The 23,241-nt window shown below is 42.3% G+C and overlaps 2 protein-coding genes across 6 annotated transcripts in view; one reads left to right on the top strand and one right to left on the bottom strand.

The window, feature by feature from the left end:
- Positions 1 to 9,352, top strand: part of LTK (leukocyte receptor tyrosine kinase) — a 137,446-nt gene extending 128,094 nt beyond the window's left edge. For both annotated transcript variants that reach the window (XM_059849479.1, XM_059849478.1), the window contains one exon: positions 480 to 9,352. In XM_059849479.1, coding sequence (XP_059705462.1) covers positions 480 to 1,253 — 774 coding nt within the window. In that variant the 3' untranslated portion in view covers positions 1,254 to 9,352. The remainder of the gene's footprint in view (positions 1 to 479) is intronic.
- ITPKA (inositol-trisphosphate 3-kinase A) overlaps positions 6,692 to 23,241 on the bottom strand; it is a 39,636-nt gene continuing 23,086 nt past the window's right edge. For 2 of the 4 annotated variants that reach the window (XM_059849480.1, XM_059849481.1), the window contains 6 exons: positions 22,147 to 22,243; positions 19,794 to 20,007; positions 17,959 to 18,163; positions 12,899 to 13,000; positions 11,750 to 11,821; positions 6,692 to 10,856 (listed from right to left, as the gene is read on the bottom strand). In XM_059849480.1, coding sequence (XP_059705463.1) covers positions 10,653 to 10,856; positions 11,750 to 11,821; positions 12,899 to 13,000; positions 17,959 to 18,163; positions 19,794 to 20,007; positions 22,147 to 22,243 — 894 coding nt within the window. In that variant the 3' untranslated portion in view covers positions 6,692 to 10,652. Of the gene's footprint in view, positions 10,857 to 11,749; positions 11,822 to 12,898; positions 13,001 to 15,872; positions 16,068 to 17,958; positions 18,164 to 19,793; positions 20,008 to 22,146; positions 22,244 to 23,241 lie in introns of those variants that run through there. The other 2 variants (XR_009486929.1, XM_059849483.1) reach the window with 2 other exon arrangements.

The raw sequence follows: 23,241 nt of genomic DNA, 5'->3' as shown, positions 1-23,241 counted from the left end.
TTTCCAGTGTCCATCCTCATTCTCCCATCTTCCTCCCACCCATAATGAGCATACACTGTACAAATGGATGCTTTTAGCTCTCAGTTTGTTCAATTGCAAAATGTCCTTCATTTTGCAAGGAAAGGTATTTAGATGTCTCTCAAGGTCTATATTCTGACCTTGCCTAATGTTGTTCAACAGCCACAGCTGAATAGTTATGGAGTGGAGAGGGGGAATGAAATGGCACAGTGAGTTCACCATCCAGTAGCATTTAACAGCCACGGGTCTGGATCCAACCTCTCAAAAGAGCAATTTTATACTACAGACCCCCAGCTTAGTCACTGATTTCAATGAAGCACAGTCTCTTCTCAAAGGAAACATGTCTCAACAGCATGTGATGTCCAGATGGAACATAGCACCTTGTTTGATGTACAGGAGTATTGCCCAAACCTGTGACAGTCACCCTGAAGGTGTAACAGACTCTTGTCTCTCCTTTCCAGGACCCTGATGTGATCAACACTGAGCTGCCCATGGAATGTAGCCCTGCACCAGAGGATGAAGGGAGTATGGTCATGCGCCCAAACATTTCCAGTGGGATAGTGCCACTACTGGTAAGCCCTTCTCTCACCCCTCAGACAACACCTAAGACACTGGAATCCCCCCATGCTGGGCACAAACTTGTACAATGTCCACAAGAGCTACTGGTGGAGAACCTGAGTAACCGGACTGCCCGAGGGCCCAGCCTGCCATGCCTCAGTGATTTCAACAGTGGGTCGTGGTTCCAGCAGACCTCAAACCAGAAGCTGGAGCTCAGCAACCCATCCACCCACAGACTTAAAAACAAAACAAAAAATCTTTGGAACCCAACATATGGATCATGGGTGCTAGAGAATATCTGTCACTTCAGCCCCAGCTCCAAGTTCAAAGCAAATCCAGAGCGGGAAGATTCAGGCTTTGATGGGAATTGCAGTTCTCCTAGCTCTCGGGCATCTCCAGCATCTCCAAGTCAAAGTAACTGCCCTCACCTGGATATCAGTGGGATTGAACTGGTGAAACTTCAGACTTTCCCCTGTGGCAATGTAAATTATGCTTATGATGACCTGTGCTATAATTCTGAGAACCAGCCATCAGCCTTGGCAGAGATCAGAACAGCTGTGCTAAGGAGCTCCAGTCTGCACAGAGATGAAAAGCCTTTTTGTAAAAAAGAGAAAACATCAAGAGAGAGAGACTCTGGTCTGTCTTTGTCAGATGACCTGAGTGTTACTCCAGTATAGTAGAAATGGTTCTTCGAAAGGTCAGGGAATGTGTGTGTCTGGAAGGACTGCTTCCTGTTTCACAAACTTCCTCCACTTTAGTTCCATCAGATGGGTGAAGTTTCAACATCAGCAATGTTCTGCTTCCTCTGTCTACCTGCTGGATCCCACATTGTTAAAGACACTTGCATTTCTATATCTGTCCTTCAAATGTGTTCCACTGAACCAGCTTAGAAGTGGAGAACAACAGCATGGTTTGTGTGATTCAGAATAGAGTCTTAAGGAAAGAACTCCTTTTCAATCTGCTCAGGTGAAAAGAAATGGACCTACCATCCAGCTGCAGTATTTGAATGGAAATAATGGCCAACACAGGTTGTGCTTCTTTTGAACCAAGGATCTAAAAATGTGTGCTGTGCCAGCAGCAAACAACATGCATAGGCTGCTACATTCCTGAGAGCTTTTTACAGTCCTGGTGAATTACTAATGCTTATGCACTATAAGGGAGGTAAAAAAAATAGCAGCCACATTTGCATCTGTTTTATTAGTAGACCTTGTGGATGCTATTGCTCAAATTGGAAGCAGTAGGAAGAATGAAGAAAAAAATCAGGCTCCTCTGAGCATGTGCTTTGCAAACAAGCAATGAAGAGGAAAACATTTACCATTTTAAAAAGCAGTAGCTGGTGGAGCTGATAATATTCCTTTGAGTAGTAAAGGAAATGTGCTGCTTGCCTCATGGTGTTGCTTTCCTCACAGCTCCTGGCATTGAAGGGGCAGGTGGTTTTTCAAGGAAGAGTGAGCTGCATGGTGTGATGAGAAATGGACTGTCTTTATCTTTTAATGGACTTTACTTAAAATGAACTTCATTTTTGTAAGTACTTTGATATTCAGCATTAATTCTCTGTGCTGTGTTGGTAAGAACTTAGCTGAGGTTCTTGGACAACTATCTAGCATTTGGTATGATGGAGTTCTTGGTTTTAATACTCTGAGGTAGAAAGTAATGCAAAGGAGAGGAATAGTGAAGGGAAATCTAATGCAAACCCCACTTAGGATGTCCTTTTTACAGGAAAGTAGAATAGCTCAACCATTTGAGAAAGCTAAAGCCATGACTTGGCTTCACACAGCTGAGCAGGTAATAATTGTTCCTTGCCTTGCAAGTGCAGGCTTGCCTATAAAGGTAGTCATTTGTTTCCAAGACAGCTCATTCCTAAGGCTTTCTTCAGTTGTTTAGGATCTAAAGTCATGTTTACGGATTAAAGCTGCAAAATAAGGAGACTGAAAAGGCAAATAATTTGGATTAAGTCTGAACAATCTTGGAAGCATTCTGTTCTTGTACCACTCCTGAATGTCACCTACAGTGTGACCTACAGTGGCAAATTACATACTGTCTTTGTGTGTAATCAAGTTGTGTAGTGAGATGCCAGTTGTAGACTTCTCCAGTTCCCTTCTGAGGCAAGAGGTTCTCTGGTATATGCTTTATGCTTAGTGATCAGCTGCATGTACAATCTGAAGGTGCAGGCTAGCAGGTGATGGCTTCCTTTGACCACAGACTTCCTGTCCTTTACATAGTCAAGGTGGACACTACTGAGCTGTGGTAAAGAAAATCAGAGAGTGGAGTGAATCCAATCTCAGTGAAAGGCATCTTCAGTACAGGTTTATCCTTTATTGGTCTGACTTTCTATCTGTTCCACACTTTGTATAGTTTTAGGCCTTTCACTTTAGAATGGACAGTTTTATACAATGTCAATTCAGAGCATACAAATATTTTAAGAGCAGGTGTCAAGAGGACGGAGCAGACTCATTTCAGTGGTACCCAGCAACAGGACAAGGGACAACAGGCACAAACTGAAACATAGGACATTCTTCCTGAGTGTGAGAAAAAACCCTTGTTTACTTTGAGAGTGACAGAGCACTGAAACAAGTAGCCCAGAGAGGCCGTGTAGTCTCCCACTCTGGAGACACTCAAAACCCACCCAGACATGATCCTGTGCAACCTGCTGTAGGAGAACCTACTTGAGCAGAGAGGTTGGACTTGGACTAGATGATCTTTGGAGGTCCCTTTTCACACCAATCCTTCCATGATTTCCAGACATAAAAGGTGATGATTGTCACCTATAAGCAAAGACCCATATGGTGTGGAAATATTTCTAAATCCATGGTGTTGTAAAATGACAGATGGTCAGAAGAGAGGGGTCCCTCTGTGTGGGGCAAATTTCAGTAGAAGTGTGGGGACTGATGGGTTTAGTGACCAAGGACTGATGGGTTTAGTGACCAAGGGAGATGATGACCTTGCCTCATGCCCTTCCTCCCATTTCACCTTTGCTTTAGCTCTGTAGCTTCTCTCACATTTAGTTCATTGCCTGTCCTGTCTTTTATCCAGGAGTTGCTACAGCCCAGTTAGATGAGGCAGAAGAGCCCATTTAGCAGGAAACTTTCTCATTCTTTCCTCTTGAAAAGGCTAACATTTTTGGTCATATTTCAGACTGACTGCCTCTGGACCATGCTAGTCAAAAATAAATGCATTTACTTTTAACTAATTTGAATTTCATCAGTTTGTCCTTACCTTTCAGATTGTATTACTTTTATGGTTCATACATGAGTAGATTTTTTTCCCCCCAAAAGATGACCTATCAAACTTTCCAGTAATTGTGACTTGGTGCCAGCGACTTGGCCCCTTCCTCCCTGACTATAAGGCCACAGCAGAGTGCAGTGATTGTGGTTCACCTGCAGTGGACGTGATGCCAGCTCACTCTTCAGCCCTTGTCTGTCCTGAGCAGAGCACTGGTGGTCATGGCCATGCTTTTGCAGGCCCATTATGACTCTGCTTTCAATTCTCCTTAGCCATTAGCAGGGGCTGGAAACTGGTGGCAATAGGAGTGAAATACTGGCTTGTTCAGAAGCCATGGGAAGTTAACTGTGCTACCTTCTCTTTCCAGAGACTTTTAATGAAGCAGCAGACAGAAGACACTTCATATTTTTAAATGACTATAAAATACCCCAAGATTCCAGTGAGAAGCAGGTGTGATCTCTACTGTCCAGACAGCTACCCAGCTTGAGCTACCACTGTTTTCCCTGTGAAGCAATTGCCTCAACATAACTCACACATTTAGAAAGGCCAGTAGTGATAAAACCAGGGAAGCTATTGAAAAGTGAAGTGAGAGGAGAGCAGAGTTCTATTACCAGTGCCAGGGGCAGTCTTGGCTGCAGCTATGCCTTCATTTTATAAATAAAGTGCAAGTCCAGCACATCTTACAAATACCTGATTTTACTGAATAGCTGCACCAAAGTACCCATTTACAGGAAGCACATAGACAAAGCTGCACTGAGACTGAACAGACTTCTATCCTGACCAGGATCTTGTCCCTAAGGAGTGATCAAGAGTGGGATGTTGAAGAGCAGCTGTAAGAGTAGAGTAAGCATATATTGATTATTTATTTCCAAAACAGACTCTGATGGTTTAAACAGCATTTAACTCTGGGCTGCACTGAGCCAGATGCAGTCTTTTCTAAAAAGACAAGACATAGAGATGCAGGTACCAAATGGGCACTAAAAGAAAGAGCTGGGAATTTTAAAAGAATCTGCATTAGCAACCTCAATGCTCTTAACTCTCCCAAATGGAATGATCTTCTGTCAGCATATTGCTTTGAATCTTTGACCTGTAACAATCTTTTTTTAGATGCTGTTTAAAAACCCTCACAGATAATGAATTTTTAATTAATATCCTGGAGGAAATAATATTTGTCCTGTTGTGAAGTTGAATGTACATACTGTACAAACCATTTTATCTCAAAAGAAAAAAACACAATTGCAGTGATACACACTGCAACCTTCAGTCCTTCAATTCTGAGACTGAAAATTACTGTTTGTACAATCGGAGATTTCATAGTGCTCAACTGCTAGCACTGCAAAACGTAACTTGTGTGAAACTGCTTTTTATTAAGGAGACATTTTTAGTGCATCACCAATTAGTTAAACCCATAGTGTCAAAATTAGATTAATTTGGAAACTGGAAGACAAAACCTAATTTTGTTTCCTAGAGGAATGACATGAGCTGGAGATTTGGGATTAATTCAGTCCTATAATCCATGTGAAGTCTTCCACTACTTCCTTACTGCAGAATTAGCCATTTATAGGGTTGTTATAAATTGCTTTTCCTGATAGATGTCTGTCTTTTAACATTACTCAATTGGTTTCGTAATTGTATGTATATAATTGGTTTTTGACTGTGTTTAGCACTCTTTATGTTGCTTCACACAACCTCGTACGTACATTTTAAAGAAGGGACTGATTAACAGAAGATGAAACAATAATGGAAATTTCAATTTGTCTTTCTCTGCTTTTTCACATTTGTTGATAGTCCTGCTTCTCACTTCTTTGTAATCCTTCTCTCTGCAATATAAATGTTTTGCATCTTCATTTTTTCCTTTAAACAAACAGAATTTTTAATTGCACAGATTTAAGGTGTCCTCCCTCATATCAACCCTAAGCTAAGTTCTCAGTTAATTTGCCCATGGGCTGGTGTGCACTAAGAAAGCTTTCCAAGGGTGCTAAAATAGTTATGAGTTTTTGCAAGTGTAACTTTACCTTCAAGACACTTTCCTGAAAGAGAAGAAATTACTGCTGCTGGGAATACTTTTTCCCCCACTGTATTTGCATCTCCACAGCTGTGTCAGAAAGGGACCAGACTTCCTTAGACCCTTGAGCTGTGTGAGACAGTTTCTCCTGTAGGTATGGCTCTGCTCTCTCCTCCTGGCTGTCCACCCTTCTGAATCTCATGCAGAGACCTTACTGATACCATGCCTAACGTCTTCCCATCACATCACACAAATGGAAAAGTCATGTGAGTAGGTTTTGATTTGTCATCACCTCTGACCAAGGCAGCACTTCTGCCAACTTTCCTTTCTGGGTGACTACTGTACATAAGTAGATGACACGCCTGCTTCTATGCAATTTAAAGCTAGACAAGTGTATACTTCTATATTTGCAACACAAAATAAAGAGACACTAATGGTGGATATTTGTTTCCCTCTCTTATAAGTACTTTTTGCACATTCTCTGTGGTAAGAATACACTCTCTCTTGCTGAGAAGTGCTGCCAGTCCTAGAGTGTTGAGTGCTTCTTCCCCGTGTCCACACAAAACTGCCCAGGGGAACAGATTAGTGCTCTGAGTCTGACAAGTGCCTCTTGGTGCACTTTTTTTTAAAAATATGCTGTAGGCTATTCCACTGAGATTTCCAAGACAGAGCTTACCTTGAAGGAATTTGACAAGCTTTGGGTGAATCACGTTGTAAAGGTAACACCAATAGGTTTTGGAACCAAGCTCCACCATTTGGCTTCTGGTTTTGCTTTAGGAAGTACCACATGGTAAAGACTAAAAGCAGTGAAAGATACTGTTTTTCTTCCTTCCCTAAAGAAATTCTTGAAGAAAATACATTATTCTCACATGACCAAATCACAGTAGATGTCTTTTTTTCCTTCAGTCTGATTTATTTTGTAGCATACACACTTCAGAGTAACAAACACTCATCCAATACAGTCAATGTCAGCATTGCATTGTAGTGTTCAGAACGGATGCATGTGGATGATACAGGCCATTTGATCTCAGTACCTTAAGAATAACAAATAATAACAACAGCAATAAAAAAGTAGCAAAAGCCCTCTGAGATACATTGAAATCTTTCCCTTTAACAGGAACTGGATCAGACGCTAAGTGAATACCTTCCTGTACAAAATTTAGAGGGATTTAGGTTTTACCGCTTTGGTTAAATTTCAGCCAAATTTATATCTCGATGGGGCCTCAACATCCATAATTTTTAAACTTATCTGATCTATCTCTGTGAATTTTTTCTATATTGCACCTTCCTCCAAAGAATCTCACAGCAGCTTGCAGGCAGTAATGAAGGAGAGCCTCACACCATTGCCACGAGGTAAGTAGGTCTATTCCCATCTGTAAAACTGGAACAAAACAATGCCTAGGAGAGTTGTCCAAGGCCAAAAAAACCCAAGTCAATGATGAAGCTGAGAGAGAGAAGTCCTAGTCCTACTTCTTGATTCACACAGGAATGCAGCAGCTACAGCACTACTGCATCTAACTGGTGGGTTTAAGGACCTTGGAGCCTAAGTCAGAGGTCAAGTGTTCAGCACCAAAGCGCCTCTAGGCCAGCATCTCTGACCCTGCTGTGGAATCACACGTACTCAGTGTCTCCAGAGTGAGGCACTCTCTCAGCAGATGCACCAATGAATGACATTCTGCACTTGCATGTGAACAAATTCCTTGGTTACCATGCATCACCTCCCCCTGTGTTATACGCCTGTGTACATGCACCATGTTGACCCTCTGGTAAATATAGGCTTATTCAACACAACTTACCCCATAGTGAAAGAAGGCCATGCTGCTTCCTCACACTAGCAAGTGAGTGTCCATAGACAGGTGCCCTGGGCCACCTGATGAGAAACAAGGAACCTACAACTTACCCTGGGGCAGTTTGCTCCTGAGCACACAGCCTCAGCTCCTTAGAGCTCCAGTGCTCAGCTGAAGTCCTACACTTGCAGTTTGCTATGAAAAGTTGCCTCCTTCTCTCTTTCCCCATAACAGCAACAGATGATTGTGATTTCTTTCTTTCTAATCCCCTAGCAAGACAAAGATCCATTTCAAAACTAACTTCCTAGAACTTATATCATCTAGAATGAGTTTCCAGACCAGTGTCTGCTATAGCAGAGATTTTCCTTTTTCCCTGACCTTTCCAGCTACTGCAGTGGAACAAAGCTTCTCCATGTTTTCTCCCAGGACCATGTACTGCAAAACCAGCCAGGTGCTACCAGGAGCTGTTTTCTTTGAACCTACTGATAACACATTGCTCCAGTTCTCCCTTAGAACTGGACAGTCATTCTAAAAGTTTGTCTTAAACTCTCAACTGACATTTGAGCACCAACCTCTACTGTTTAGATCTCCCCTCCAGAAAATAGGTTACATTGGTGCAAAAGATCCACACATGTGGTAATAGAAGAAAGAAATTTAACTCTGAAGATTAATAAGGCAAACCACTAATTGAATTCTGTCTTTATCTTATTTCAAACTTTAGTAATTCTTTTTAGTTATGGTAGGACAGCTTGCAATTGCAGTCTCATGAAAAAGGCAATGTCATTGCCTATGAGACCTATTTACATGCTATTGTCCTCGGGCATTGCTATTCTCCTTAGGCACTGCTATCCCATGGTTTACCTGCTGGCTGCAGAAAAGGTGAAATACCTTTTTTTTTTAACTGTAGGGAATTCACTTCAGATTCATTTGTCATCTCACAGCAGTTCAAAAGTTAGGAGGCATCTGGAATGATTTAATCTGTGCTGTCATTTCAGAAAAACCTAATGTAAACACTCTGAAACTTCTAAGAGAAAAATTCCTTAACATACTACCATGAATATAAAACAGAGAAACTCTGGGAGGCCACAGAAGTTGTCTGAATTTGCAGTGAACTACAAAAGTAATTGCCAGTTTCAGAAAACTTCTGGTTTAAGATGAAATATTTCCACATGTCATTACTTCCTACAGAATACCTACTCTATGTCATCTAACTTTTACATCACAACTGAGCTTCAATTTTCAATACTCCTGTTTTGTTTAGAGTTTATGAAAAAGTAATTAAATCTGACTGATCTTTTAGTAGGCAACACACTTTAGTGTGTTACCCAAAATAACTCCTTTTAGAAATTATTTAAGGCTGTCCAACTTTAACTACAAATATTGCAGATTTCATTCCAGATCTGGACTCTATAGGGGTTTTATTTTGCTTATGATTTCAACTATTATTGAAACAGCAGTTTCCCAAAAGTGCAGTCACCTTCATCCAAAGTTGTCAGACTCTTTCCTGAGCACAGGAAACCAACAAAAGACAGGAATTTCTGATCAATGTGCATTACTACCTCTAGATATTGAAAGGGCTTTAACCATCAGCTGGTAATGTAACTCTTACCTGCATTGTGAAAACTACATCACTACATTATTCACGTTAAAACCTGGCATGTGAGTCAACATGTGACTAATGATAGCATTCATATTGTCAGCATGTAAAAAAATTGTTCCAGTGACTAGAGGCAACCAACAGAGAAGGTATGTGAAGCCACTGCAAGAAAACAATTCAATCTTTCTTGATTTTAACCTAGAAACTGAATTTTCTGTGGCTGTGCCTGGGTCACAGCAAAATAATGAAGTGCAGATCACCCTGTGATTCCAGATGGGGACTATAGGATGTAATATATTGACATTCCTTCACCCAAAGTGCATGGAGTTAACAGCTGATACCTTGGAGGAAGGATGCCTGGGAACTATCTCATCATTGTGTAATGCTGTGAAGGCAGAAACACAACCTCCCTGATTGCTGTGCCACTTTATATGTGTAAGAGGCAGCATCATATTTGAGAAGAGGGACATGGCCAAGAAGTCACGTGCATTTACAGACAGTCAAATCATGATCTTAAGAGATCACACTGGTTGCTGACTGCTAGTGTGTGCATGCGTATAGGGGTTTTAAGGGGTTTTATCTTCAAAAATCAACAAACCTTGGAAAAAAAAAAACTTAGTTCCCTGACTAGTTTGTGAAAGATCATTAGTGACTTTCAGGGCTGCAGTTCAGCTGCAAGAGGCCCAACTCTCCAACTTAGCAACATACCCAACAGCTCACCCAGCTGGAAAGTCAAATGTTTTTGGAGACAATAGGCTGCTATTCTCTCCCTAGAGTATTTGTAATCTCCTGAGTGGCTACAGAAAAAGCCAAGGCCTTTCTTGGATAGAGGCAAGGCTAGGGTAGGGAAGGAGAGAAATGGTCAACAGCAGGTAGCCACATCAAGCCACTGTAAACTGCTGTCTCTCTTTGCTCCCAGTTTCTTGTGATTATCACCCATTTGCACCTTGCCCACGTTGTAACAGAAGTTGTTGGTCCAATCTATAGTGTACACAAAAGCAAGAGGACTGGGAATTAGAGAGGAAAAAACACAATCTGGTTTCAAAACTATGCAGTTCCCTGAAAAATCGTTTTTCCTGCCCTGAGTTCCCAAGCATTTGTCCTGGTTCTCTAAGAAGTAATTTGGAGTCCCATTTTGCCAGAAATCATAAACATTCTGGCTTACCACACAGACCTCTTGACTCATGCTGGTGTGATTCCCGAGTATGGAGATCTTCATTTTCTGAGGACCAGTCTCAAGTTCATCTGGTGCAATACAGACCAATCTGGAGTGATTCATGTAAGTTCATAGAGGGCTGATGCAAAGTAACTTTGATCACTGACTGCTGGGTTCTGGATGCAGCTCCCTCTGCACTGACAACCTCAGGAGTTTGGAGTTAAAGGTTTCCTTCTAACTGAGTTTCCTTCTACTTCAGTAAAGCAGAAAGTTACAGAGAAGCCCTGCAAGTTTTGTGCCTTTCTCAACTCATCTTTCAGTGATGCTTTCCAAAATGCCAATCAAATTGTCCAATCCCAACAAGTACCCATCCTCCCTGTTGCCTTCTTGCCAGGGGATCCTGTGATCCAGTGTCTGCCCGTCAGGAAGAAGGGTGGTCTTTCCAAAATCGATCAGCCACACATTGGCATTCCCACTGCCATCATGTACAAAAAGTAGTGAACTTCCTACGACCTGGAAAACAGATTGAGACATGTAGTTAAAAATACATCTTCAGCCCTCCCCCACCAATTAACACTTCCTGCTAAGAAGATGATCTCCTCATCTCACCTGTGACCCAAGAGACTTTTGGGCTGCACTTACAAATGGATGATTTAGATGCCCCATTTGCATAACCATATCAATCAGTAAAGTACAAATGGGAGGGTAGATAAGAAATGGGGCTCAGTAGAAAACAGGAAGAAAAGCAATTCTTCATCTTACTTAGCATCAGGTCTCAATTTGAGCAATTCAGCAAAGGCCAATAACTCCTTTCAAAGACAGATCACGACCCATGATTAACAAAAATATTTCTAGTGATAAGAGAGCATCAACAAGGTAAAATAAAATGTCTAATCTCAAAATCTTGAGCTGTTAACAAGGAGAAATTCTAATGCTAATGATGCCTTCTGCACAGCAAAGCACACAGAGAATACAGACAGCAGAATTAAATGGTATTTCAACATAAATCCATTATAAGTAATACAGCCTTCACTGTCAAACTACAATTGAATGCTACTGTACCAAATGCAAACTTCCATGATGCCATTCCCCTGTAAATTCCCACTGGAACACATCTAGGTTAGAAAAAAACATATGAAACTGGTACTAATAAACTACTCTGGGCAGTGGCCCAGAGCTATAAGTGCTGGGATGTCATAAAGACAGGAGGATTTATTATTCCTCAACTAGTTTAATCTTCTGTATCATTGTGGTGGAGGATTTGTGGTATCTGTGTTGTCAACATGCATTAGCTTTCCCTTCCCTTCACAAAACCCCTTCTACTCATACAGCAGGCTGTTCTGAAGTACACCTGAGTGACAAACGAAGAAGCAATGCACCTCCACAGCTTTACACTCACTGCTCACCTCATGTCGCTTGAAGAAGTCTGAGGATTCCAGAATGACATTAATTTCCTGCAGACGTTTGAGGTATTTTTTCTGGAAGAAGAGAAAAAAAGCCCAAAACAACCCATAAACGTTTCATTGAAAACTGAATAAAGATAATCTGTTTACAAGAGTCAATATAAATAAGAGATCATATTCATTTTAGGCTAGAGGTCCTTCAAAACAACAGGTTCATCATTTGAAAGTCAATCTGAAAATACATTTCAAGCTTTCATAGTGAATCAACAGACTGGAGTTCATCTGCTGCATGTGTTACACCAGGCATATTTATCTGTCTTGATTTGGATGTCATCAGGATTTCTGCAAATTTTTTTATTTTTTTTTTTATAAAGAGAAAAAGTTTTCAAGGAATTAAAAATCTTCCAGTTCCCCAAAGTGAAAAGAAAGAAATTGTATTAGAGAAACAAGGAGCTCCAATCATGGTGGGGGCAGAGGGGGAATAAAATGAATCAAGGCCTAATATACAAAGTTCTAGTGCAGATTTTTAAGGCTGCCCTGAGCTTCCAAGCACACTCCTCCTGAAGGGCTAGTCTGCCTTCATAATGGCTTCCACACTGCAGCAAAACATTACAGCATCCTTTGAAGTTCCAAAGACAAGAGATGTGTTATGCCATCTACCACATGCCTGTTGTGCTACCCATGGATTAGCACACAGGAATTCCTCTTTGAGATGATTTTCACACATGGGAACACAGCTAGTCACCAATCCCACTTCCTGCCTCCACAATCTGGTTTTATCTTCTCCAGACTGAATTCCCAAATCACAAGTTCTCCTGCCAACACAATCCTTGCTTAGATATCACCCATCTAATGCATCTAACACCCATGACTGAAGCTGATGGCAAGCCATAAGTTAGTTAGTTTGAATGACATTTTGATAGCATTTGAGGCATTTGGGGTCAGCTCCTGGCAAGAGCTGATAAAACTGGTCTCAGTCAACTTCTCACAACCACCAAGTCCCCATGTCCATCCCATCTCCTGAGAGCAACTGGAAGTAAAAACCACTTACCCCCTTGGGATTCTAATTCCTACTTCCTGTACCAAAGAAAGCATGGCCCTGAAGCAAGAGCATTGGTCCAAGATCAGTGTACCTGAAGAGCTCAGACTCACCAGAATAGTTGTGTTGCCCTCAATGAATTCCGCAAAAACCTGTAGAACTTGCTCCTGCGTCTTCGTTGTTTTGAAGTTTGTGTTACATGTTCCATCCGCCTTCTGCACAGAACCCACACACAGAGAGATTATTTATACTGCATCATATCATTTCCCCTCATCACTCAATCCTCTTGAACCAGCAACAGCTCAGCCCTTGCTAACCAGATGAAAGTAAGTAACTGAACAGGAAGAGAAACCAAGCAAGAAGAAGAGAAGAGATACAAAAGCTGATTGGATAGCTTTAAATGGCACTGGCAGTTTATTTCCTGTTGAGTACAAGCAGAAAAAAAAAAAAGGAAACAATTCATGATATTACCAGCTTGCAGGAGGGTTTTCTCACATCAGTTCTAGCAGTGCAAATTCAGTGGGGCAAACCACAGAGACCTCTTTGGTTGTAGTCTTGTCTGGCTGGTGAAACCCTGGCTGAGGGTGTGAGGGAACATTTCTGAAATGAATTTTATTAGTCCTTTTAGTCTGAAGGTTTCTTTTGGGGGTTTTGGTGTGGATTTTTTTTGTTGTTATTTGGGTTTTCTACTGGTGGTGGTGGTTTTTGTTGCTGTTTCTGTTGTTTCTGATTCAGTTCCAAATATACCTTTGAACATATAATGTGACACAGAAGTCACAGAACAGAAATCTGTTGCAGACAGGAACAACCTGGGATTTGCAATGCTAGCAGTGACAAAGCAGGTGAATGAATTTTGGCAAAGGACAGTGCAGGCATGCTTGTTCTAAGTGTGTCCTGGAGCAATTCAGAGTATTTTTGTGCTAGCAGTAAGATTCAGTACAGAAGCATCCTGCTACTGAAAAAAAAAAGGTGGTATTATGTGCTTCTGGAGCTACAAGTAAATAAGAGCAGTGCATTAATTGGAGGTATTTGTAAACACAGAATATATGAATATGCATGTCTCCAAGAGCATCCCTGTTGCTTCAAGAGACACGAATAGGAGATTTTAGGATATGCACATAAAATACAGCAATTATTACAATTGGTAACAAAAATCCTTTAAAAGCCTGCAGGATTATCAAACTGTTTTCCTCTCCATTGTTTAAGTCCGATCTCTCATTTTCATTGTGAGTAAATCAGCAGGCCAATAAAATATGTTGTCTCCTACATGTTAAGTCACTACACGAAAATGACAAATTCACTCAGCAGGTGAAACACTATTCCACAGCTGAACTTTGTTTCTAATGCATACTTGGAAAAAACTCAATAATGCTAAAACTCCAGATCTCTCATGCAAGAGAATTTGCTTCCAAGGCTGTTGGACAGATACAAGTGCCACATGTCAGCCTGAGGAGATGTGCAAGTTATGCCAGAGCAGTTCAGCAGGTAGGCAGTGAAAGTTAGAATCCATCTGATCTGATGTGTGATAATACTCAGGAGCGCGTAGAAATTTGAAACTTCATCTCTTACCTCTTCACTGGAGCAAGGTTGTTTTAAAAATAATTTCTCCCTATGCTGCAGATTGTAGAGCAATGTCTAGAATAGCTGCTTGGTGTTCCCTTGCTAACCTTTCGTGTCTGGACCAACTAGCTGCTTGCTTCCCTTTTTAACACTTTTATGATTTTGCTCCTCTCCAGTGGTTGGCAGGAAACAAAATTACTGCCTGTCTTTACTTGCTGTAAACAACATCCAGAGTTTGAATGGCACCACCCCAGTATTCTAAACCGTGCTGGCCCTGCATGTACTTGATCCTCAGGAGGCACTTGCCTGACTCACTCCTTGAAGTCATACCTTTGCTAAGGACTCCACATACACTCCTGCACAGCAGAGTACTCTGTCACACAGTGCAGCTCGTGGGCCAGTTCTTATTAGATGTGACAGTGACATGGCTCACCAAAGGGAAAGTGGGCAAGCTCCATAAAATAGTGCCATTCATCTTAAACCATTGGGTCTTGCTCAGAGCCCTCTGCAGACTTCCCTTAAAGGGCTCTAGGTTAACTTAAGGGATTCACAAAGATTTAGGAATCAAATCTGTTATCCTCCTGGGAAAATGGCTATCCCTGATCTACAGCTAAAGGAATGGTACCAAAGGAAGAAGTAACTTTTCAAACTGCACAAATATTTGCTGACAGAATGGGAAGACAGAAATCCCAAATCTCAGCCCCAGGCATTAGCTTAGTATTATAGAGAAAATGTTTGCAATGCCTGGCCTTCAGACAGTCTCTGCCAGAGAGGAAATATGCATTTGGAATCAGGCAGGCACAAGATACTGAGCAACAGGTTCCAATTGTAGGGAAACCAAATGGTTCAGAATATTTTTGGTAGGAGGAAAAGTGACAAATCCCATAAATAAACTTGACTTGATTTCAGAGATCCAGAAGCAAGGCAAGGATAAGAAATGGATCAACCCAAAGATAAAAGATACCCCATTACTGCAGGAGTGCATATGGTGAATCAGATCTCATTTATCAGTAGCCAATTCACAGAAAGGCTTATAATTTCACTTTCTTTGCTTTTGATTCTTATTCAAGCAGCCAGAGGGCAAGAATGACCAAACCGAACATACCTCATCAGCTAATTCCAGGAGTTCTCAGTCCAGTCAGGGAGAACATCCCCTGGTTCCCATCAACCACTAGCTGGCACCACTGACTTTTACAGGGTTTCTTACCAAAATGGGGATCCCTGCAGAATGGCTTTGCATTTCTGCAAAAATACAGAACTGGATATACAGTTCAGCTTCAGTGGAACATTGTAGGGAGTACTGACTACCTGTATTGCCTGAACAATTTAGTTTCTGCCACCCTTTCTCCATCTAAAAAAATTTTAAAAAGATACCTACATTCCTCATAACAGCACAGGGAGATAGAGAGAAAGGAAATGTGCTCCAAAGTACTTCCTGTACTTAGTCAAGGATTAAGTATTCATTCTGTGCACAGTTACAGCAGTGTCTCCACAGAGGGAAACGCTACACAGTCATACTGCTCCTACCTCTGACAAGAAATAAATCCACAAAGAACAAGCCAGGAGGTTTTTCTGAAGCTTCCATGTTCTCCTTTAGCTCAGTCTCTCTCTGGGACTGTACATCTTCACTCACCAACTATCCTTCCAAGAACACGCATGAAAACCCTCAGGATCATCTGGGTTTCTGATTCCATGACACAGGGGAGCATACAAAGACATAAGCTGTACAGGAATAAAACAGGTATCTTGATAACATCATTAGCTGGCTAAAGGGCAAGACAGGATCCTTTGGTTTGGCTGGACTGGAGCCAGATCATCTACTCAGCTACCACCCAGACAGTTCCTGCTTGAGGATGCCTGCATCTAACAGCCAGGAGTGGGTGGCACAGCACACAAGGGGCCAGCACCGCATGAGCTTGGAGCCCCGGTTCCAGTATCACAGCAAGAGAATCTGTAAATAAGGAAGGGAGAAGACACAAAGCAAAGGAGAGAAGAAAGAGGTATTTAAAAAGCCTCTGTTCAGCAGCATCACCTTAGTCTTTTATACCTTATTTCTATGTGCTTGAATTGTGAAATGGAAAGAAAACTAACCCAGATTCTGGAGTGGTGCAGTTGACACACCTGAAGGATGGGATGCCATCCAGAGGGACACAGGCAGGCTCGAAGGTGGGCCCATGGGAACCCCAGGCAGTCAAGTGCAAGGTGCTGCACATGGGTCAGGGCAGCCCCCAGTAACTATCCAAGCTGAGGGGCGAATAGATCAGGAGCAGCCCTGCCAAAAAGGAGCTGGGAGTGCTGGTGAATAGGAGGCTGGACATGACCCAGCAATGTGTGCTCGCAGCCCAGAAAGCCAGCTGTGTCCTGGGCTGTATCCAAAGCAGCATGGCCAGCAGGGCAAGGGAGGGGATTCTACCCATCTCTTCCTCTCTCATGGGACCCCACCAGCAGTGCTGCATTCAGCTCTGGGGTCCCCAGCTCCAGACAGACATGGACCTGTTGGAGCAAGTGCAGAGGAGGCCACCAAATTGATTAAAGGGATGGATAATCTCTCCCATGAAGAAAGACTGAGCAAACTGTGTTTTTTCATCCTGGAAAAGAAAAGGCTTTGGGGTGACCTAACTGTGGTTTTCCAGAACCTGAAGGGAGCCTACAAGAAAAATGGAGAGTGGTTTTTTACAAGAGCAGGCAGTAACAGGACAAGGGATCCTTTAAAAGGGGGAGTAGGTTTAGAATAGGTATTAAAAAAATACCTTCACTGCAAGTGGGGTGAGGCACTGGAACAGGATGCCCAGAGAAGTTGTGGATGCCTCATCCCTGGAATTTTTCAAGACCAGGTTGGATGGAGCTCTGAGTAACCTGGTCTAGTGCAGCATGGGGGTTGGAACTACATGATCTTTAAGGTCCATTCCAACCCAGTTTATTCTATGATTCTATAAAAGATAAGTAAGTAATGGGTAGGAAAGAAAATTGCCAAGGTTCTACTGCGGCTGTAAGGTAGTATCCTAGGAATGGTACAGGGACACAAACTTATCCATCAAGAACAGCAGGTGAACTTGGCTGATGGAGAAATTTCATTTTGGATTGTTCTGGCTTTATTCCAGCTCCAGCTCTACTGGATCTCATCATGTATTTAAAAGAAAAAGTGATTTCCTTGATCCCAAGAGTATCTAAGCAAGTGCTTTTAACGTGCCTTGCCAATAAATGTAATTGCAACAAAACCACTTTACTGTGATTCACTTGGAATAAATATGTATAGTTCCTGGATAAAAAAAGTAATTGCATGCAGAGAGGGAGTTAATACTCCTGTTCTGAATTCCTCCTTACAACAGTCTCATTTTCATTCTATCTGCACTGCGTACCTCCTCGAGTCCTTCCTGTAAGGTCTCTGTAGCTGATTCAAATATGGCTGATGTGTATCTGAAGCTTAAATTGATTGACACTCTCTGTTACAATTAGAATGAATGCTTTAGTACTGCAACAGAGTGAACTCTGTGGTTTCAGTTAGTGCATTTTCACATGATCCTTTGGAAAAGCTGGCTACTCATGTGCACAAGCTTGTTTGATTAACCAAAAAAGTTCAGTCTTGAGGAACAGGCAGAGGTGAAACAATTACCTTAATTCCTTCAATCCTGAAGCCCAGGTTGGCACTAGAGCTGATGGTTTCTCTCCACTGCATGTACCGGGGTTTGGTGACAGCGTGCTGGGCGTTCTCTTCAGCCGTGGGAGCAAGAGGATCCACTTCAATCATTTTCTTGTACATGTCCTTCCGCAGCTTTGGTTTCTCTCGTGCCTTAGTCAACTCTTCCTCCAGGTATGTTCTGCAAACATCACATCCCAACACATCCTTAAGGACTTCCTCAGCATTTCTTTTTACAGCTCACAAACTGGCCTCAAGAAACAACAACCAGGAAAATAAGCCTTATCATTGCCCCAATTTTGCATACGGGGAAGCCAAAGTACACAGAGCAATGACTGGCATATTTAGTGTACACAGTACACAGGCATATTTAGTGAAACAGCCCCAGGAATCAGGAATTCTAATTCACTTCTTGTTCTAACTATGCCTTTACTTACTGTTACAAGTTATGATTATTTCCTGGTTACAGAATTGGAGGAAGCTGAATTCCCACTGTGCCATAAAATAGAACTGCATTTTCAGAGGACAGGTAGGAGAGATCACATTTAATGAAATTTAAAAAACAACAAAATAGGGCTATTGAAGAATTACTGCAATCTCTCTCCTCAAAAAACTTTAAAACAGTCATGGGTAATTTTTTTAGGCCTAGGAAAGTGTAAGTTTTACTTAATGCACCTCAGTGAAAGACAGCATCACTCTTCATATAGGAAAAACTAGAGTAAAGCAGATTATCAGAGTAGTTCCAAACCAGAAGAGGTAACTAAGAACAGGAAGGTGAAGGGACACAAAACTTCCACATTTTGCTCTTATCACTCAATCTGTTAATCTGGTAGCTATTAGAAGGGCACTATCCATGTTTTCTAATTTCCACTAGATTCCTAAAGCTTGCACTTTGTCAAGTGCATGAAGTTTACCTTCTTCATCACAGCGTAACAAACCAGGATGGCATTTAGGAGATGATGTCACTCACTGCCAGAATGTCACCTATTTTCAACAAAATGTGTATTGCTGAAAATCCTTCTCCTATTTCTTCTGAACATACCAGTTCAAAAGAACTGGTACATCTTTCTAATTAATTTAAAATTTTGCATCTATTTGAAAAGGCGTATCTGTACTCCTGTAAGTAGAGTAACTAATTTATGACAATAACTCTTGAGCATCTGAGCAGACATCCCAGCTGAAAGATTACTATGACTGCTCAGACTTCTCTGTACTGTTACCTTACTCCAGGATCTCAACAAATCTCTCTCTCTTTGTTATGCTTAGATAGTATTTTTGATGTTTTTGTCTTAATCACAGACAATTAATGGAAAAGAGAGTGAGGACCTGGAGAACAAAGAGATGGCAACACCTCAAGACGTCAGAGTAGGGAAAAACACAGGTCAGTCCTGAGCAAATGGTCGACTCTTTAAAGAAAAGATCAATACCAGCAAAGACTCATTCAAGCATTGGAAATGGGCTTTCACACTGCTACTCAGTCATTTGCATTGGGAGATGGAAATTTTACTTCATGAGACTTTCTGAATCACTGCATACACAAAGATTCAATGAACTGGCAGTGAATAAATCATGTCATTTTTTCCCATGTATTATCAGGCCACTGCAGAGAAACTTTGTCTTAAATCACCCCTGAACACTTCTTGATGTGGATAGTTTTTGACAATATAGATCAGTCAGTTTCCAGAACCCTTGTACAAACTGGCAGTCATGGGAGATACTGTCCTCAGGCTGTCCAAGGTGACCGAGAGCATGACCACATGTCTCCCTTCCTTCAAATGCAGAGAAAGTACATTCTCTTTCATTCACCCCACCTGATCCCCATCTTGCAGTCCATCACACTTGGCCCTTCAAAATCAGTGAGCAAGTCATCCAGCTGGATGTAGCTCTCGCCATCCCTCTCCACCACACCATGGAAGCAAGGGACGCAGGAGCGTAGTGGATCTTTCATCAATCGCTCAAAACACTCCTTTTCATTCTCTGAGAAGCGTTTGAGAATCTTCCCACTATCAGCTGCCTTGAAATTCCCTAAAAAAAGAAAATCAAACACTTGCTGACAAGATTGACAAGCAAAAAAAAAAACCCCTTCCCCCACCATTCCAGTTTCATCTATCATAGCAGCAGTTAAAGATTTCCCCTGAAGAGAAGAGATAAGATGCTTTCCATAAAAAATAAAACACACAGGACAAACAATTGTTAGCAGTGAAAGTCCGTTTGGACACATTCCCATGTCAGAATTTATGGCTTTAATGAGTGCAGTTGCTTCAGGCCTTTGGGCTGTTTGGATTTTTTTCCATACTAGTCTTTGTTAGGTTATTAAACAAAGTACTATACTTACTAAAATGCACAGGAAGAAGCCACAAGCCAGAATTCATCATTAATCCTCTGACAGGCTATTTTAAAGCTGCATAACACTGCCAGCACTGGCTTTGTCCTTAATCCCCACACACGGTGTGTACACCTGCTGAGCATGTCCAGACAGAGGCAGTGCAGTCAGTAGTGATACTTGAACAGCCAGAACCAGCCAGAAGCCAAGCACTGCCCTTTCCACACACACACACACTGTGACTGCGCCTGCGTCTGCCTGCAGGTACTGCCCCTCCTCTGGAAACCTGCTTATCTGCTAATGCTCTGCAGGTACAGCCTGGAGGGTGACTGTGCTTTTTACAGCCCTGTGTCTGAATGGTATCCAGGACAAATGACATCTGCAGAGGCCACAATCAGCAGTAATCAGCCTCCACCTGTCCAGAGTTTCCAAACGCTCTCCTATCCTTGCAACCTGCCAACAGCATCTGAGGAAAGTGCACGTTTCATTCAGAGGCACCCTTTAACTGAGACAAAATGAATTGGGCACCAAAGTAGGAGCCTCATTAACCCTGGGGATAACATTCAACCTTTACCTCAGCGGGATCCTTCAGCCATTGCAAACTGGTTCTTCTCTGACAAATCCTACAACAGGCACTGCCTTGGCAAAAGGGCAAGGCTGGTAACAGCCCAGGTTCTAGTTCAGAATAAAACCTGTCATATCAGAGAAGAACAGCTGCAGAAAGGATGGAGTAAACCCAGCCACAGAACACTGCTAAAAGGAAACTGTAACAGTATCTCTCCTAATCAGCTTCTATTAAACTCTTAACTCTCCTCTTCCACCCTAATATATAAGTCTCCAGAAGGGTTGTGATTACATGACCAGTGCCTCACTCCACACAGATGAAGCCAACTCCACACTTGTGTGACAAAAACTGCATTAAGACTGGGTCATCTTGGCACTTTGTGTGATACAAATCAGACCAACAACAACACTGTGCAAAATGCAGCTACTCAGTTTCTAGGGCTCAGTAAATTTCTCAGCACAGCTTTGAAGTGCACCATATTAGGGCATCAGCATACACAGAGGTGGTTCAGTACTGCATTACAGCACGATGCAGCGTGGGTGCCTGCCCACATGTGTACTAATAAACCCCCACCAGCACTGCACAGGAATTATATGAAGCACGAGAGGCACAAACCCGATGACTTCTCTTTGTTGTTTCTTTACCTTACAAGTGAAAGTAAGCCTCCATCAGGAGCACACCTACCAGTTTTTACAGACACAAAACTAGAGCCAACCAACTGAGCTGCTCCTTGCACTCGTACAGTGAACAATGACAGACTCACAATGCAAACACATGGTCAACAAGGTAATTTTCCTATTTGTTTCCCACCCAAGGACCTACATTCAGATGAGGGGTTTGGAGTGGTATTAGAAACACTGTCCTTTCCAGGGCTGAAGCACATCCAGGAGTGGACAGTAAGCCTTCCCCCTAGAGAACTAACTACTGGCTACTCAGTCAGGAAAAATGATGCCATACTGCAACCAAGGCACCAGACAGATTAGGGCTTTGGCTCCCCAACCTCTTGTTTCCCCCTAACAAGTATTTTACACATGTCACCTTACAAGCCTGGCCCTTCTCCAGAGTCTGACCATTGCTTCCCTGCTGATCTCATTATTCAGGCATGTCACTCCCACTTCCCTATCCACACCACAACTGGATATTTTAGGTCACAGATTTGTGTGATATTGCCTGCTTCCTTTCTACCTGAAGGAAGGAAGGAAACAGAGAAAGACTGTTCTCCATGCTGCAGTCATCCTCACTCCAGAGACAAACACACTGAAGATAGCCATCTCACCTGTGTGCCCAGCCAGCTGCACCCATGAGTAGCGTTTCTTGAAGGGGCTGATGACTGGTAAGTTAACCATGGTTTTAATTGTATGCCATGCCTTTTTCTGGAAAAGAAAAGAAATCTTAAGTTGAGCAAAAGCTGAAATCCTGACACGCCACAAATATATTGCATAGCTTCATGCACATTGAATTGCTCCTCACTAATGAGTAAGTGCTTCAAGGTGGGACCACAAAACAAACACTATCATCATTACTGGAAAAATATGCACACAAACCCAAGAATGGACAAATAAAGATAACGCCCTGGCATGCACAAGAAAGCTGCCTATAAAGAGGGAAAAAAAAAAAGTCACACTGCACGTCACAGGCCTGTTCTTAGCCACACCTCGCCCTCTGTGTGAGTCACAGAGTATCGGACAACAGATGCTGAACGAACACACGCATGCACACATACGCACATTTAAGTTTCCATGAGACATGCACATAAGCTGCTTGTCACTGTCAGCAACACTTCCTTTCCCAGAGAACTTCAGCATCACCTCATGATTAGCAGCTTTCCCTGAGTCAGCAGGTAAATCCTACTGGGACACCTGCACAGAAGGCGTATCTCGAGCTGGACACGGAGCTCACCCAGGTCCCTCAGCACCCACTGACAGCGTGCTGTAGAACCTACTCCAGGTCACGAATTTTCCTACTCCCTCCCCTCTTTCCCAATCCTGTTACTTTTTAACAAAGCTGGGCATTGCTCTGGCAACCTTTGGCTGCAGCTGCCTGGGTACCGCTGCAGGCAGACAGGGAAACAGAACAGCTGCTCACAAAGGGCAGCTGAGTGCTCTGTCACAAAGGCAGGGGGAAAAAAAAAAGTAGAAAGTGAAAAAGTCTCATGCTCTGGAACTGAAACCCAGATGGGAGAGAACTACAGCCCACCAATGTTCACGTTACAGTTGGAGGGATCCCAAAGTGCTTTACAAACTAGGAGAGCAGGCTCAGTTCTTCTATCACTAGAACATAACACCCTGCTGGAGAAGAAAAATGGAGCTGCATTATACTTATGGCACGACAGCTTAGTGCTCAGGGGGTTTTGTTGGGATCAGGTGTAGCT

The sequence above is a fragment of the Haemorhous mexicanus genome, chromosome 6 (assembly GCF_027477595.1).
Source record: "Haemorhous mexicanus isolate bHaeMex1 chromosome 6, bHaeMex1.pri, whole genome shotgun sequence".
NCBI classification, from domain to species: Eukaryota; Metazoa; Chordata; class Aves; order Passeriformes; family Fringillidae; genus Haemorhous; species Haemorhous mexicanus.
This window is presented reverse-complemented; position numbering and strand designations above follow the sequence as displayed.